We start from the raw sequence: 18460 nt of genomic DNA on the forward strand, positions 1-18460 counted from the left end.
AGAGAACCCAGGCACTCAGCCATCCGCTCTGCCCCTTCACCTCCGCCTCTCCCCAACCCCCAACTCTCCCGAAAAAATAAAAAGGAAACCTATCCATCGGACGGCCCAGATCTTCCCATCCTTCTATATCCGCACCATTCATCCGTCTGATCTCACCCCAGCACCCTTCATCACCAATCGACCCGTGCTGCCCATTCCCTCCCTTCCCGCTCGCGAGCGCGGATGACGTCGAGCTCCGAAGACGACTTCGGCCGCGATCTCTACTCCATCCCCAGCTCTTCCAGTTATCTTTAAATTTCCTTCCTCTCTCTCTCTCTCTCTCCCCCTCCCTTCTTTGTCTCTCAGTGTTAGGGTTAGGGTTTTTTTTTCTAGCTTCGATCTCAGGGTTCCTGGTCGTCTTTCTTGCTTGCAGACTGGTTCCAATGGGACGAGATCCACGGGACGGAGCGGCGGGAGCTGCCGGATTTCTTCGACGGGAGCGCCGCGTCCCGGAACGTTAGGGTCTACAAGGAGTACCGCGACTTCATCATCAACAAGTTCCGGGAGGACCCCTCCCGTCGGTTGACCTTCACAGAGGTGCGGAAGTCGCTGATCGGAGACGTTGGAACCCTCCGCAAGGTGTTCCTGTTCTTGGAGAGATGGGGGTTGATCAATTTCGGGGTATCAGATGGGCGGCCGCGGCCGACGGAGGAGGTGGGGCCGCGGGTTGTGGTGGAGGAGCCAGGGGCTGGCGTGCAGGTGATGCCGGCGTCCTCGAAATTGGCTTCGGGGCGGTCAGTAGCGGCGGCGACGGCTGCTGGGGCTGGGGAGACTGGGTTTAGGTTGCCGCCGCTGTCGTCGTACTCAGACGTGTTCGGGGACTGGGCGCCGGGGAAGGGCCCGGTTTGCGCGGTCTGTGGGGACCAGTGTGTCTCTGGTCGACATGAACCGCTGATGGAGGTAACACTTTTGAACATTTCTTCTTGTTCCGTTCTAATTCGAATGTGGAAGACGAAAGAAATCCATTTCTTAGATGCCTGAGTTTTGATTGCCTAAAGAGTTTGCTATGAATTGTATTAAACTGTCAAAAATTTCTAATACTAAAGAATAAGGTCATGGTAGAAGTATATGCAAAAACTTCAAAAATGTTGATTTTGGTGATAACTTATGGGTCGTCACATGCTGGTTTGAATGTTGAAACAAAAGGGCATGTGCATAAGGGGTTGCACATGCTGCATTTCTCATGAAATACCGATGTCTATGCATTTATTGATAGCGCCCTCCCACTTGACTATATAAATAGATTGTCATGGAAAGACACATAATTGCGATAAAGTGAACTGCATGTGCATGCATATGATATGCTCTCGGTTGTCACATTTTGATGATGGGCGTGACTGTTTTACCATTTTTTATTAACAAAATAACATATCCATTCACAATATATTCCATATCTGACTTAGTGCCCCATCCACCGAATCCGCTTCATTTACTCAGGTATATAATCCTTGTAAGGTAGTTTACATTCATTTTTAATAATCCGTTCTTGAACATATTTGTACATATTATTCACTTGAGAATGCTCTATTTGCAGCTGGGAGCCACTTTTTTCAAGAATTCATTTCTGTATGGCATGTAAAAGCATATCCGTATAAATAATAGACATAAAACCATTTCATACATAGGGAAAACAACACATGTCAAATTACAATGTTTTCAAGCATTGTAAATTGAAAATGGTATCTGAGTCTTGAATGAAAAAGTTCTATAATCAGCAACACTTCTGATGACTCCATGGTAGTCATCTTTATCGATAGGATTCTTAAGTGGTCCTAGACAACTATGGATTAGATAATATAAGCGTTACTTTTTCTTAAAAAATAAAGTACTCCATTTGATTGACAGCTTCCACTCCTTGATGTAAATTACCTCTTCACTCTCTTCATCCTGCAAGGCCTAACTAGTGGTCATTGTGATTGTAATTTTAGCCCTTTGCTTTAAACTTAAACCTGTATTTAGTTTCTTACACCATCTTCCTTAGAGGCATTTAATGATACTAGCTTTAAGGTACCTAGTATTGAAAATTGTTTGCAGTCTGCATCTTCTTGTTCTTTCCTTTTCAATTTTATACGTTCTTCTTTGAGCTTGTCTTGTTTGCTCATCCTTCTCTTTTGCTACTTGTAATACATTATGTTTCCTGCATGGGGTCACTTTCTCTTGCTCCCAAGGCTTTATGCCATTAACAACATTACAATGATGCCTCTCTCTTTACCCTTATGTACAGCTCTTAAATTACTGAAAAGAAAAGGGAAATTAGAGACAATCTTGAAATTCTTGTGATTATTAGATTAAAATTTGGTTAGCATGGTTAGGTTCCCATCCAACATTAGATATGCTATCACAATTCTAGCAGCAAAAATTCAAGTCATACTATATTAGGTAAACTTGTTATATAAAGTTTATATGTATGAGAAAATTTTGAAGCATTTAATGCTGGCCTATATTAAAATTGAACATTTATTTGAATATCGGGATTTACTTTGTGTTAAAGTATTTGATTGATGGTGAAAGTTAATTGTGACACTTATTCTTGGGGAACACAACACTTATTACAAAGCCTAGTACTATGAGCATTTAACAGAATTAAATCCGCGAATTGGGTGTTTCCCTAGCGGTCTCGCCCCTTGCACCAAAGAAGCGTAGATTCTAGGTTCAAGTCTTGGATGGTGTATCCCCAAGAATTCAAACCTTAGCACTTCAGAATACCATGTGGATCTCCCTCTATCTCAAAAAGAGGAAAAAGGAAAACGGAAAGGAACTAATTTGGGACGAAATAGGTAAACCTAATATTATTAAGGGCGGCCATGTGGGCACGCAGCTTGCCTTGCCTAGGTGCTTGGTTCTCTCTATTTCCTACACATATGCTGCTTTCGAGGGTCATAAGCAATATGTCCACTCAACTGCTTGAGTTGGCACCTAGGTATGCAGTTGGGTGCCACAATCTGCTTAGTGCTCTGGAAGTGGTTTGATTGTTTCCCACTATTTAGATGTAATCCATTAATTTTAATATATAAATGTATATGATGAGATATTAGAGCTCTTTTTATCGAAATTGCAGCAGTTGGGTGCCACAAGCTGCTTAGTGCTCAGGAGGTGGTTTGATTGCTTTCCACTATTTAGATGCAATCCATTAATTTTAATATATAAATGTACATGATGAGATATTATACCTCTTTTTATTGAAATTGCACTTCAAGATTAAGGCATTAATACTGCAAAATAAAATTTACTAGTGTATAAACAATTAACTCATGCAAATGCACACTTTTCTTTAGTAAGTACACTTTTTTAATGCACTTGAAATAATACTGTAGGTAGAGAAACAAGAGAAGCACAGTTGTATCTGCGACCATCCTGTACATGTTTCTTTATTTGAATATTTGATTTGGTTAAAAGATGTTTTAGGTACCTTCTATATCCTTTTACGAACATGGATTTTGTTGTTCTCACAATTGTTAAATGTCAAAGTTTAATATTACCTTGTCTATTAACTTTGTTATCTTCTTAAAAACTATAAATTTTGATGTTTATATGAATATGATGAATCTATATTATTAGATAAAGCAAACTCTATGGGTGCTTGTCAATCATCGTTCATGTTGGATGTTCAATGTATCTTACATAACTGCACTTATGAAGTAATCTTAAAATGGAAATCATGGCCTGAAAAGAGCAATTTATTAAAAGTCTGTAGGTGGTATCTGGACAGCCCCCCCACCCACTTGGCTCCCAGGGGCTAGGCAAGTAATTGAGCAAGAAGCTAGAGGTCAAGGTGGCTCAAAAATGATAAATTAAAACAAAATAAAAGGAGAAACTTAAAAAGATAGTTATAATCTAATAAATGAAGATAACTTATCAAATAAGACATAGTAAGTCAATGGGAATTGGGAACAATCAACTAGTCAACATCCAATACTAATATATAAATCAATCTCATCCAGCATATGCAAACTTGATTCAAAATGTTAAGACAAGTGCCTAGGCGGACCATGTAAGCTAGAGAGATTCCAAATAAAGAGAAATCTTTGAAAAGTTTCATGTACCATGGACTGTGAGTGATCTCCTTTAATCCGATTGTATGGCCCATAATTTCTCTGAATCCCATCATAATTGCAGTTTTCTATTAGTTATTATGTAATTACTGTTAAATAAATAGCTACTAAGGAGTAAATAAACTAAAATAAGGAGTTTATTTATCAAATTTATTGCAAATTTATCTTGATTTATGGGATCATATACATCCATCAAATGCTTCTTATTAAATAAACCATTTGCATCGCATGTGTCAAGATCTAATTAAGGGAAACAATGGGCCGGGCTGCCTTGAATGGCCCGAAAATCTGACATGGAGACAAACTAGGCTTGGGCTGGGCTCGGGCTTGGAATTGAGGCCCGATCAATTTCCAGGCCATGCCTGAGTTGAGAATATGGTGAAATTAAGCGGGGGTCCATTATGAGCGCGGCTTTGCCCTAAAGCAAATCTTGAGTTATGTTGGGTTTGGGCCTCATACTCCTGCACCAAATTTAAATTGGGCCTGGCCAGGCTCAATCCTCTGAGGTTTAAACCTCAGGCTTGCTTTGGGCCGAGGATTGACCTGGCCATTTACGCCCATAGATCTGATTATTAAATAATTTTAATTTTAGATGCCATTTTTTTGTTTTGACTTTCCACCTAGGCCTTTAAGAGTGTCCATGCTTAGGACTGTCTAGGCTTTGATAATGTTGAGGCTGTTCTTCAGTCCCTCGATGATGGTTAGCATTTAATGGTCTAAAGATTTTGTTCTGTTTATTTTATTGGGCAGCAAGCATAGAATATATTGATAACTTAGAACACAGAAAGCAGGTTTAGATTGATTGATAAAAAGAGGAAAGAAAGGGATAGGAGGGAAAAAAGAACAAAAAAGAATGAATAAGGATCTGTTTTGGCGAACTATTAATCTCAAAAATAAGGGGTGATTTAATTTATTATGGTGTAAATCTGAGACCTCCCGGTTGTTCAGTTCTTCTTGTTTGCACTTGTTGGAGCATTAATAGGTACAAGAGTTTTGGAAAGACTTAGAGATTTCTTGTGGTGAAAAAGTTTATAAGGCATCAATTTCAAGCCCGTAGCTTTTTACACTTAGGGCATCTTTGGTAAGGAGAAAATGCAAGAGATCCATGATTTGCTATTTTTCAGTGTGAAGGTTGATGAAACTTGAGTTTTGTGGACATGGTTGGTGGGGTGAAAGTCACTTCCGCCAATCTTCATTTCTTTCAACTTCTGGCATTTGCTTCTGCAGAAGTCATGTAGGCCCAAGTCAAAATATATGAAAGTGCTTCTCAACTCCCCTCCTCCCTCTTTGTTGAGAGGGGTGAGCATGGGAGTTAGGGTGGGGTATTGGGTGGGCTGGTTGGTTGGTTAAGTGCCAGGATTGTTATAGCGGCAATCCATCATGCGCAGTTTAAACGTATTAAATTGAAGATGGCAATGAAGCCGAAACATGTGACTAGATGGAACCTCAAAGCAACTTTACGAGCTGTTCCTGCATGAATAACAAACCTTGGGTATCTTCATCATTACTTGTTAAGGCTGAATGTATTTCACTGGAAAGAAGTACTATTTTTGATCATGTCCTCATGGATAGAGTGAAATCATGGAGAAACTTATGGGGAGGTGGGAGAAAATTCATATGTAGATTATACCCTATTTTTGTTTCGACTTCATGACTTCATTTTTATCTTTTAAAAAGATTTGATATAATAACTTTGTTTCCTCATCTTTCTGTGTAATTATGTTCTCTGCTGCTTGCTTAGATTTGGTATTAATGACTTTCTGATATAAATTTAGCCAATACAATTCTTTAACTTTGCATTTTCTTAGTTTTTATTAGTAGAAGCAGTTAATTGAACTGCTAATAAGGTTGAAGAACCAAAATATTTGTGTGTTTAAGAACTGAACTTCTACTTGGTGTTGTCATGGTAGTGTAAGGTCCTTCATGGTCCTATGAGGACTGGCATATGAAAATTATATTGATATGTGATAATGATTTTCTGTCAAATTGTCTGCAGGGTGGTTTTGTAGTATGTTTGAAATGTTCCAAAACTGAGAATGAGATTGAAGGAAAATCAGCAGATGACAATAGTGATCGTGTTGATGGCAATGCTAACCATGCAACTGGTGCATGGACAGATGCAGAGACCTTACTTCTTTTAGAAGCTGTTCTAAAGCATGGAGATGATTGGGATCTTATTGCCCAGCATGTGCGAACAAAGAACAGACTTGATTGTATTGCAAGGCTTATACAGCTACCTTTTGGTGACCATATGTTGGGCACCTTCAGTGGTAAATATGATGCTAAAAACTCAGGCAACCAAGCAACCAATACTAAAGCAATCCAGCATGCTTCTAGTGAGCTACTGCCAGAGCCTAAGACAGATGGTCATGTGCATAACGATGTGAACGAGAAGGTTGAAGAAGAATCTATTCCAGTACATCCTTCAAAGCGAAGACACATTCAAGCTATTGCAAATGCTACAGATTCTTTGATGAAACAGGTAGTTACAAGCTGCTGATCACTTTTCTAATCTCAATTTGCTGAACTACAAAAGGAAATTAAAACAATGATGTATAAACAAAAAACAAAGAAACCTAATTTCTCTGTTAGGTAGCTCTTTTGTCTACAGTAGCTGGCCCGCATGTTGCTGCCACAGCAGCAGAGGCAGCTGTTACAGCATTGTCCGATGAGAACCCATGGGCAGGCGAGGTCTTCAATATTGATGAAGATGAAGCTAGAAAAAAGCGTAAATCATTCCCAACTAATAATGAGCCCAAGAGGTTAGCAAGCATTAATACAGTTCTTATGGTGTTTCAGCATTAATGAAAAATACATGTACTGTTCCTGTGCTGTGCTAAGTATAATGCAATTATTTCAGTGATGTCAAGGTTGAGGATCAGGATGTGGAGATGCATAAACAAACAGGTATTTAGTTGTTTTTGCTATATAGGATTCTTGTTCTGTATATTGAACTGTTTTGAATTCCTCATGTTAGTGATAGCTGAGTTGCAGCAGATGCATTTAATTGTTTTCATATAAGATATTTAATTGTTGTTATATGAGATATTTTTGGAGATAGAGTCATGTACATACTTGTTCTGAATGTTGAGTTGTTGTGGGTGCTTTGTGAAGTAATAGATGAGATGCATAAACAAGCAGGTATTTGATCACCTTGTCTCATTGTCGACATATTTTGAACATAGCATGGCCTGTTCAGGATATTGGACTATTTCAGATTCTTCATCAAGTAATACATACCAGTTATCTCGTCGTTCTTATGCAAGGAAGTGTGAGCTAGGATTCGATGAGCATGTTAAATTGGTGTCATTTTAAACCTCACATTTCCATTTTTTATGTTCGTTTTAACTGGATATGGGTTTTGTTAACCATAGAATCTATTAAAGAAGATGATTTTGGTCTTGGCATATTCTTATAGCTATTTATATATTTTGAAGTGTCCAAATTGTGTTTCTAGTTTGCCTTGTTGAGTGAACAGTTTTTCCTTAATGATCAGCATAATTCTCTATAACAGACCTTTCCTTCTTCACTCATTATCTATAGTATTTCGTAATCTTGGTGAATCATGAGTGATTGCTCATTGCTGCATTAAACTTTTATCTACAAAGCAAATTCATGTGATGGGATAATCCTTACAGCTTTACGTGTAGCTGAAGATTATTATAATAAAGATATTCAGTTGAAGACCATCAGAAACATCTGTTTCCACATGGGGCTAAAAATAGTGGAGACAAAGGACTTTGCGTCTCTTTGTCAAGCTCCAAATGAGATTTTTCAGGGTTGGGATTTTTGTAGGTCCATTTCCTCTAGGACCTTTCTTAAACACATCATAGACAATTGGAAATGACATCCTCTGGTTTATGCATGGGATGAGTGATCTCTCTCGAGGACTACTTTCTTTTGCAAAAAAGTGAGGGAGTTTATAAACTTAAGAATACTAAAAAGAATCAAATATGTCTTGCCTCATCACTTGTGCATCGCATAGAGAAATATGTATAAATGATGTGCTCAAACATTGTGGTTAATGAAAAAAAAAATCTAGAATCGGTTTCTTGATTTAGCTAGCATGTTTAGGGCTTTCCTGACAACCTTTTTGGATAGTTTCTGATAGTTTCATAGTTTGGAGATAAATTAAGGTAAGAATATTTAGAATGGGGCTTGTTTCATAGGGCTATTCAGATAACCATTGTTTGACATATATGTTAGCATCATAGGAAAGTTTCCCACAAGGAAAAAGGAAACTTATATAATTTGACAGGTTTTTAGGCTAGAAAGATATGCTTTCCTGATCTTGCACTAATGTTGCCACCTTGTTCATTGGAACATTGTGAAACTTAAGCCTCTCATGGAGATTTGATTCCTTATGTCCAAGAAGCGAAATTTGATCCCTCAATAGGGAATCTTGCCCTTTTAAAATTTGAAGGGGCTTTTAGATACTCAGGAAATTATTCGACATTATTTGGAAGTTTCAAGGATTAATTAGGTAGGTGGTGATAGATGTTAGAATGGGGATAATACTTAGAAGCTTTTTAGTAGTAAGGTCCATATCATCAAATACATAGCTTTATTAACATTACGAAGAGCCGAAGAATGTGATGTCCGTGGGTGCATTTACAATTTAATATCTACCTTCTTATACTGTTTATTTTTTATGGGGAAATTGGTACCTTACCTTGAAAAATGAAACAATTATAGAAAAAATGGAAAAACAAATGTAGAAATAGTAAAAATAAATATAATAATAATAAAAGTAACATTTAAATGCAAGGTTCGCTGTCTCATTACCGGACCTCGTACCGATGCTACACTTTCCCTGCATCTCCTTGTAGGTCCATGCGAAGACGTCAATGAACTCAAGACACTGTGTTGGTATGGTACGGTACAGGATCTTTTTGGTATACCGAGTGTTGCCACCCATACCAGGTATTGGTACCGAATTGGTACGGTATGGGATGCTTGTACCGTCCGATTTAGGCTGGTACGGTGAACTATGCTTAAATGTATGGCGTGCTTGAAGCATGCTTGTAAATGTTATGGCCTGTTTGGATGTTGAAAGATCTTATTGGCTGATAAGATCTTTCGGATGTCGGCTTCTTTTAAATAAACTATGGTGGGAGGAGCTAGAGAAGTGAGGGAGAGGTGAGGAGGCCGATCAAACCATAACTTATCTCTATGTTTCTAGGATAACGTAAATCATCCAATCCCAGATTCTAATGGCTCCCCCCTCTCCTCTCACTAGGATTTCAGCATATTTCAAATTAAAACTCTTGGAAGTTCTTATTGGGCTGATAAGATCTTCTAGCATACAAACAGACACTACATTCTTACATTATTAAGGGTCTTAGTGCATGATCTGTCCAATATGGCTTTTCCATAAGTTACGACTGTACCTCTTTACTGTGTTGTTGCCACTTAAAGGTCCATATCCAATATTCTTTGATGGCCTTGTGAGTAGTAGATTACTTTGTTTTACATATCCTTGTTAGAAAGGTAGGTAGAGTCAAATTAATGGCCTCTAGCCATTATTGGTAATATTCCATTTGGCACACGAGATGCACATGATTAATTTTATGGATGATTATGATGCCATAACATGCTGGGTGTGCCTAGTGAAAGGAGTTTTGGATAGACTGCCGTGATTACTTGTTTTATCATCATGTTTTTCATTTCTGAGCAATTACATGATTACATAGACTTTATGACCCCGTCACATGTGATTTATATTTTAGAGGATGAGCCTTTGGTGCAATAGTATGATTGCTCCATTGTGACCTTGGCCTTATGGGTGCGAAACATGAAAATAGCTTCTCTGCATGCAGGGGTAAGGCTGCATATATCTGACCCTCTTTAGATTTTATAGTGTCAAGAGCCTTGGGCCGCCCTTCTTCACATGCGATGCATACTTTAATTCAAATATATGGTGAAGAATTGTACACCAAACAATGAGCTTCTATTATGATTTAACTAGATATACATTTAGTTTAATATATTTCTGAGATTGTGATTAAGAGAGATGGGTTAGTGGAACAAAAGATAAGGGTGCTTGCTAATCGCCAACTTATAAAAAGGATAAAATTGAAAAGATGAATTGAGAGTGAAAATGGAAGAGGAAAAGAAGAGCACACCAAGGGTGCTTGCTAATCGCCAACTTATAAAAAGGATAAAATTGAAAAGATGAATTGAGAGTGAAAATGGAAGAGGAAAAGAAGAGCACACCCTCATCAGAGATGGAGAGTGCGCTAGATGCATGGATTTTCTTATATAGTAGTGCAGATCTTGGGACCTGCATGCATTGTATACATACATATAGATAGATTGATGAATATGAATTGGACTACGTAGTTGTTGAGTTTTTGATTATGATGTTCACATTTTTAGCCTTCGATGTGTATTTCACATTGGTCTTGGTCAACCAAAAAGAAAAGGGTGTCAACAGGTCGATATCCTTGCGAATGACGGTTACATGTTATAAAATTATTTGTTACCACTAGCTGATGTAGTTATTTAGGTTAATGCATGTCTATGAACTGAAATTGTTAACCCTAAAGATTAGACTGACTCTCCCCTCCCTTGCCCCCTCTCCCCCCACTCTCTCCCACCCCTCTTCCTCTCCCCCTCCCCTTGAGGTGAGAAAAGAGGAGGGGGGGGGGGGTAAGAAAACAGGGTTCCTGTCATAAATTTTCATGTCCTTGTTAATATCGTCTCTCTTCTTTATGCTTGCATGTCTATTCTAGTCACAAATCACATCCTCAACTGCATCGACTGCTTGTGTTCGCATCCCTGACTCATTTCATGAGGTGCTTCTCCTAGCTAAAAGAACTTGGCAAATTTAATTATTTTGCATGCTTTTTGAAAGTGCCAGCCTGTACCGAATAGATAGTGAAACTCTTTTTTGTTAGGGAATACCCCGTTTCTTTTTAACGTTGTACAATTGATGTTCTGCTGTTTTGGGACATAGATTCCTGATTTTTCTAGTTTATGAGTGAATTTCTTATTGGTACAAATGAAGCCAGTTCACATACATATTTTTTTTGGTACAAAACAAGAAGAGAATTATGTTAAGAATCCTATATGAAGCTTTATTAAATTGTTTCCAAACTTAATGTTTCCAAACTCCTTAATCTTTCTGAATTTTCTTTTATATGTCTTGATGAGTTCATACCGTTTTATCAACAATCTCTTTGTAAAAAAAAATAAATATCACAATAGAATTGTATGGATCTGTAAAACTCATCCTGCCCCAAGCAAATCCAATTTGTTTTAAAAGAGTGAATTTCAAATAGCATATCCAAACCCAAACAAATGAACTATCAAAACAAACAACCATGATTTTTCACGAATATTTTAGGGAGGTATTATCCTAGTGGATTGGTTAGCTGAAGATGGTTGTCAGTGTATGAATGTAAGCATTCTGGCATTCACAAGCTTCATTAGAGCTTGCAGCGTGTTCCAAAGATATTTCTGCCTTTATTCATTGTGTGTGTGTGTATACATATATAGAAGGATTCAAAATTCTTCTGTATTCCTAAAATTGTAGTCACTCTTGACCAATAGAATAATCAGTGCATGCATGTCATAAGGTTAATGAAATGATTTTTGGCTTTTCAATATCCTATATCGTTGAAGTGCCACTGCTTTTTCAGAAAGTACTGTTGTTAATGTATATAGGATGCCAAGTCGTATGTAAGTGGAATGATTGCTGCAGCTTTGCCATGATCTATGTTGAAAGATTTTTCTGCTGCTATGGCACAAAATATGTATAAGGCATCTCACATGCAAGTCCCTCTTTTCTTCCCCAGATACTCCAGTACTGTCAGAGAAGAATTTTAGTGCTACAGCATTTCAAACTAAAGCTGCCATTGCGACAGCTCTTGGGGCAGCAGCTGCTCGTGCCAAGCTACTAGCAGACCAAGAAGGGAGGGAAATGGAACTTTTGGTGGCATCAATTATTGAAGCGCAGGTTTCTTTCTCTCTTATTTTAACTTAATGCTTAGTGTCAGGAGTATATAACCTGATTTTGTTTGATGGGAAATCAACGTCTCTGGACTTGCAAGTTGGACAAGTAATTTCTGCTATCATAAAACATCAACTGATCCGTTCTCCTGGCTTCCTCCAATATTCCAGCCTCCCTGGTGGGTTTTGGAACCTACTGAAAACAACTTAGCTTAATTTTGCACCAAGATGTTACATCTGACAATTTGCATTTCTAGCCTTTTTAGAAAAATAGCAAGTTTAGTTGTCTTAAAGAGATAAATGCTTTAAAAAATTTTGAGAATGATCCATTCCCCCACCTCCTGACGGGACTTAGATTATGATATTTTAAAACATATCCTTGCATTTTTCTCTTGAACCTCTCTTTTATTTAACAACCAAATATCTCCTCAATCTCATTTGTAATTTCAAAACTTTGGAGTTCCACCTGGCAGCCGGTTACTCTGGTTGCAGCCTTGAAATTGAGCTGGATTTGTAAAAATGTGATCCATGCCTCCTTTTTGTCTTGATGTCTTTTTAACAGATGAGAAAGATTCAATATAAAATCAAGCATTTCAAGGAGCTGGAGTTCATTATGGAGAAGGAATACACCCTAATACAGCAGATGAAGGAATCTCTTCTCGACAAGTGGGTAGAGGTCATTCAGCAGATATTTCAGGCTGGGATTCCAAGATGGAAGGACAATGTTTTTCCCAAATCTTTGTGGAACCATGGTTCCTAAGGGAGCCCTTGTTCTCTCATCCTTCATTCCTGATTTTTGGGGTTCTTTCCTACATGTCATGTATGCAGCTTTAGAGGAAGCACCCTGAGCATTTTTTAATACAAATCTTGGAAGACTTTGTACCTCCATACAGGTTAAAGAAGCGCTCATGAATACCAAGTGATCCATGTAGTCTTTTGGGTTTCCCTTAACTATTGAAATCTAGCACTCGTTTCCGTGTTTTCAATGAGCAAGTATTGATAATTTTGTCAAACCTTTCATCACTTGCACCTGGGACCTCTCATTTCCAGATTCCTTTTTAAATCCTGTTCTAAACTTCGATGGTCAATTTTGGTGGATTCCATGTTGGACTCGTTTTGTTTTTTTTGTTTTGTTTTTTATTTTTGGGTGACTGGAATCTTTTTTTGTTAACGTATGAGAAAGCCTCGACTCGTTGACCTCTGACTGTTGACGTCTCACGTATCATTTCTTTGCAAAGAAACAAGCACTCCATCATGCATTTGGCCGAGTCCTCCTTCATGAAGTCGATGACTTTTAATCTATGGGAAGGGTCAAGGTTGCTAGTTTGTGGGTATCCATCGGAAACCAAAAAAAATCTGTGGTGAACAAAAGTATTAGGTGAATCTTGGGCTTTTTGCAAAGTTCTTAGCTTGTTGAAAAATCTTTCTTAAAGTCGTATCAAAGTGCTCTGACTTTTAATTTTGTCAGATCTGGTGCATGTAATTCTCTCTGGGTCGGCTGGAAGCTTTGAATTTGCTTATGCCTGAAAATGCTGGGTGTTATAAATCTATTTTCAAATTTTAAACTGAAAATGTAACATAAAACGTATAACGAACATTTTATTGGTAGTCTACGTCAGCCTGAAGAGTTGGAAGTTTCATGAAGAATTTTCTAATTGGAATCTGCTGTGGAAGAAAAATACGGCGAACATGGATGACTTCTGAAAATGGTAGCTCACGTCAGTCTAGCATGAGCGCCACCCTCAGCATCAAGAGAAATAAAATGACATATAGGTTATGGGGCAACATCAATTTCAATAGATAAAACTTCTTCCGAATGATGAGTAGCAAAGAGATGATCCAGTCTGCTGCTCTGTTCGCAAGTGGCAACCTGACACCAACCTCTGAATGTCTTTGAGTATGGGGTGGCTGTCTTTCTGGCACCCGAAGTCACGAATCCACTCAGTCACCATAATAGAGTCTTCCTCAACATGCTTGTTTATTACAAACGTACTTGGGTTAAGATTATTAATCTTCAAGAAGGAGCAATTTTTTAATTATTTGTCTTTGTTTGATAGGTGAATATAGTTACAATTTCACTACCTTAAGCTCACAAATAACATATGCTTACTTCGTGAAGCACCAGTGAGACAGCCTTAAATGCTTCATAAACCAGAAAAAGACTCTTCAAAAAGGGTGTGTAGCCCACTCTCTCCAATTAGAATTACATGACCATCATCTCAGGCGCTTATAACTTGCAACTCGTTTCTCAATTTAAATTATTCCTTGATTACTTAGAGCTATAGTGTGGTCTTCAATCGCCATTAAATCAAGCCTCCTTTGTTAAAAGTAGTTAGAACCGCAGCAAAGAAATCCAAACATTATGTGCTCTGAATTATTCCATCTCACACTGGCATAACTGAACTTAGTACAAGTACCCAACAAATAATAAATTTCTGTAGTGCTAAATCAAGCAGATGTACATTTCATTACCAAATCAACTAATATCATTCCTCTTTCCCCCACTTTTTTTTTCCCTTCTTTTTTTGTTTTTTCTGAGAGAGAAGAATTGGGCACAGCCCTATCTCGTTAGTTGTTACAGACCAAAGTAACATCCGTTTACAAGTGTGACACTTAAGAACTAAAGGACAAGTAATCTCAATGCTATGCAGTGTTCTCTAGCTGGAATGCAGCCTCCAGTGTCTAATATTATAGTTTGAATGCAGCCTCTAGCTATATACAGGTTGGTGCTATGGCTATTTATGCTTGCGTTGGCTATGGAATATAGATCTTTGGTATATAGATCTTCTCTGGTGAATGTGAAACAAGTTCATGAGGAGGATCTAATCAGCCTGAAGCTCTGGAATGAGCAGGCCTTGAAGAAATTTCCGAAGAGGAATCCGGTGGTGCTCGCTGCCTCAGGAGGTGTAGGAGGCAAGGGATTCTGCTTCACCTTCAAAATTGTCTGACCGATTTGATTGCGCAATGAATCTATGGTCTTGGCTTCCACAGGGTTGCCTGACATCTCGGAGAGGTAGAAAGTGTCCACAGCTTTGCCTCCAATTGTTGATATACCTGCTCGCCTTATACACAGGCCATTCTCTCGGAATATCCTTGTAATGTCTGAGAGAAGCCCAACCCTGTCCTCTGTCCTCAATTCCAATTCCAATCCCTGCGAAGATCCAAAGATTGAACTTCATAAAACCAAATGAAAGCACAACACATATTTTGTAACAACCCAAGATCTCACCCAAAAAGACTAGTCGGAAAATATTATTTGGGTTCCTCGATCTTGTATAAGTACCCAATATCTATCCAGATAATAACCAATTTGCAACTAAACACACGCCCGCACGGGTCCTCATATATTTCATCATGGCTTGAAGTGAATCATACCTCTGAGGCCCGTCTCTCGATGGCTGCTTCAAGGCACTGAATCACGCGCTGCCTTTCGGCCTCTGAGCTTATGGGGAGGCCATCAACATGCCTTATGTAATATTCCTGCAGTCAAGCAAAATTAAAACCTTAAGAAATGCTGCATGGAAGGAAATTAGAAGAAGAAGGAACCACATCGATATCTATCAAGCATAAGGAACAACTCCACTGTGTCTTGCCTGATAAGCTTCTGAGCTTCCTGTGTGGACCGTTCCATGGAACACAACATACTGCATGTCCGTGAGGGTGCAAACAGTGTCGAACAGAAGCTTGGGCCGGTCCTTGGACCTCAAGATGACTGTAGTGTAGTCCTTTTCAGAGCAGTCCATTATAGCAACTCGAGGCCTAGATTTGTCATCTCCCTCTCCAGTCATATCTAATCTCTCATAGTCCCGATCATCAAACATCATTTGATGCAGCCTCCTCTCTGTGTGGGTGAGCGCCGCCGTCGAGACGATCATCTTAGCAGTTCTTGAGGTGTTGTCCCCTTTAAGGACATTGAAGAGGAATTTCTTGATTGTGGAGAGCCTCTGAGGGTCCTCAATTGCACCCCTTGTCGACTCATCAGCGACATGAACCACCGCCGCAGCTCTGGTGTTGTGAGTCCAGACCTCTGCTTTCACCACATTACAATTCAAGTCAGCAAGCACAGCAAATATTTCAGAAAGCAGGCCAGGCCTGTCGGTTCCTGTTAGCTCAATCGATGTATTCTCTGCAGACGACATTATGCCGACTGAATTCCTGAGTGCGGGGAAGAAGCAGGCATCTGATTCGACGGACTGGCATTAATAATTCGAACCAAAACAAGATGATTAGTAATTGGAACCTGATCTCATACTTAGAATCTATCAGGAAGTGAATGAACTAGGCCTAGGTATCAAAAGTCTACCATGGAGTTATATCAAGTATTTGAAGAATTAGGAAGTCCTTAAGATCCTAAAACGCAGAACTAGCTAATTTAGGATTTATGAAGAACTAACAGCCCGGACCAAGGAGTATATGGCAAGCTTACTGTTTGTATGCAGGAGATGATCTCTTTGTCCCGGATTTTATTCCCATCGCGGTCGGTCACATTAAAGACTGAAACCATAAGAAAATCTGGTCAAGTAAATTTCAGTGCACATAAACAAGTTGAAGGCCTTAAATTTGTGTTTCTATTTCCTTCTAGATTTGATCTGGCGGCAGGCCTTACCCTCCATGAACCAACTCCCATCTGAGGATATATAAGCCTTGGTGATGATGAGGTTCAGATCAGTGAGGACTTGGACTACTTCAAGGAGAAATCCATGCTTGTTAACACTATGTACCTAAGATATGGAAGATTAAAGACACTAAGAAACAACACAACAAATCCACAAATATGGAGTGGCCTCAATGGAGGCTGGTAGCTTAAACACATGCCTTCTGAGAGAAAGCTCAAACTTACCCTAATAACAGTTGCATTATCGCAAGCATCATTGTCTATCACAACCCTGCAGCAAAAAACAATAGATATAGCTGAGAAGCAATACACAAAACCAAGTACCGAAAGGATAATTCAGAAGACTACAAAGTAAATGGAAGATCCAGGAAAGATGAAAACAAGTTCTCATCCTCCTAACAGAATATAAATTCCAATGAACCCAATTCCAACACCAAAAGTACAAGTAAACGGGAGTCTTTAAGGGGAAAAAAAACCATAAATTCAAAAAGAAAAATCAAGGTAGAACTAAATCAACAGGAACTCTTAGTAAGCCATTTCTGTCAAACATTAGAAAAAGAAAAAAAAATAATCAGATGGTAATCCTGTAAAACAAACCTACATATTTGAAGAAAAGACACTAAAATCAAACAAGAACTAAAGCAAATAATGAGGGAAAAAGAAGCCAGTAGAGTCTAAATTGTTCATCCCTACTCCCCACAAACTCCAAACAACCTTATCCCGTTATTAGAGGCACAAAAAGTCCATGAAGAAAACCCAGACAAGGCATGCCCAAGTCAAACAAGAACAATCTTTCTAAAGAAAAAAAGAATAACAAATAAAGAAGAGAACAGGGGAATCCCAAAACTACAGACACCAAAAACCCAGATAGGAGCCCATTAAAAAAAAATCATAAATCCAAAACAGAAACACCTAACCAAACAAGAAGAAAATCAAAAAAAAAAGAAAAGAAAAAACAAACACAACGAGCCCCAACCCAACCTTTAAAGCCCAGAAAACCATGACTACCTGCAAAAATATAAGCATTAAATACAAACAAAGCACACCCAAATCACAAAACAACAAAATTAAACAGGAAAAGAAAGAGCTCAAACTGGTCCTAGCTAAATGCAGCCACCAACTAGTTCCAACCCAACCTTTGCATCCCAAGAGACCAACATTAAAAACCCTTGAAAACACGCCCAAGCGGATTAAGAACAAAACTATGCCCAAAAAACGGAAACGAAGAAAAAGAACAGAAGGAATCTCATACCTTGGGGGATTCATCCTTCTAATCAGCTTAGCATACTCATCATCATCCATCTCCAGAGCTACAGAACTCCGCATGAAACCCGAGAAAGAGAGAACCCGAACGTCTTAATATATGTGTACGAGAGAGAGATAGAAATAGGACGGGAGGAAAACAGGGGACTTGGAGAAGAAAAAGGGCACAGGAGGAGGAGAGAAAAAAAAAAAAAAAGGAAACGGCCTTTGGATGGCAACCAAGGCCACCCTACCAGCCGTTTAAAACCACCCCATCTTTTCAGACTAGAATCTCGTCGCATGATGACGTGTCAAGTTCTGATTCGCTGTCAGATCTGCCAATGTCAGGTCATGTCGAACTTCTAGTAACTTTTCGATGATTTGGTATTTGTACCCTACTTTTTCGGTGATTGAGGTCTTGTCTTGAGATGGACGGCAAATGGTGGTAGACTTCGAGGAGTGGGTTGCTGAATTTGGGGAGTGGAGATATTGCGGGTGTTTTTTTTTTTCCGAAGTTTCAGGGAGAGTTAATTTCTCGTGGAAGTCCGTAAAGTCGGGG

General features: G+C 38.8%; 2 protein-coding genes across 2 annotated transcripts; one reads left to right on the top strand and one right to left on the bottom strand.

Moving 5' to 3' along the window:
* Positions 1–9: 9 nt before the first annotated feature.
* LOC103711997 (SWI/SNF complex subunit SWI3A) lies at positions 10–13067 on the top strand. The gene is made up of 7 exons (XM_008798359.4): positions 10–283; positions 413–939; positions 6088–6573; positions 6684–6853; positions 6952–6998; positions 11891–12051; positions 12607–13067. The coding sequence occupies exons 1-7, from the start codon at positions 223–225 to the stop codon at positions 12802–12804; spliced, it is 1650 nt and encodes a 549-aa protein (XP_008796581.2). The 5' UTR covers positions 10–222; the 3' UTR covers positions 12805–13067.
* Positions 13068–14448: 1381 nt separating this feature from the next.
* LOC103711996 (ACT domain-containing protein ACR6-like) lies at positions 14449–18116 on the bottom strand. Its single transcript, XM_008798358.4, has 7 exons — positions 17912–18116; positions 16885–16930; positions 16651–16765; positions 16471–16538; positions 15638–16237; positions 15420–15524; positions 14449–15195 (listed from the first exon to the last, which is right to left on the bottom strand). The coding sequence occupies exons 1-7, from the start codon at positions 17983–17985 to the stop codon at positions 14854–14856; spliced, it is 1350 nt and encodes a 449-aa protein (XP_008796580.1). The 5' UTR covers positions 17986–18116; the 3' UTR covers positions 14449–14853.
* Between the last annotated feature and the right edge of the window lie 344 nt (positions 18117–18460).

This window comes from Phoenix dactylifera, chromosome 10 (assembly GCF_009389715.1).
Source record: "Phoenix dactylifera cultivar Barhee BC4 chromosome 10, palm_55x_up_171113_PBpolish2nd_filt_p, whole genome shotgun sequence".
Taxonomy (NCBI): domain Eukaryota; kingdom Viridiplantae; phylum Streptophyta; class Magnoliopsida; order Arecales; family Arecaceae; genus Phoenix; species Phoenix dactylifera.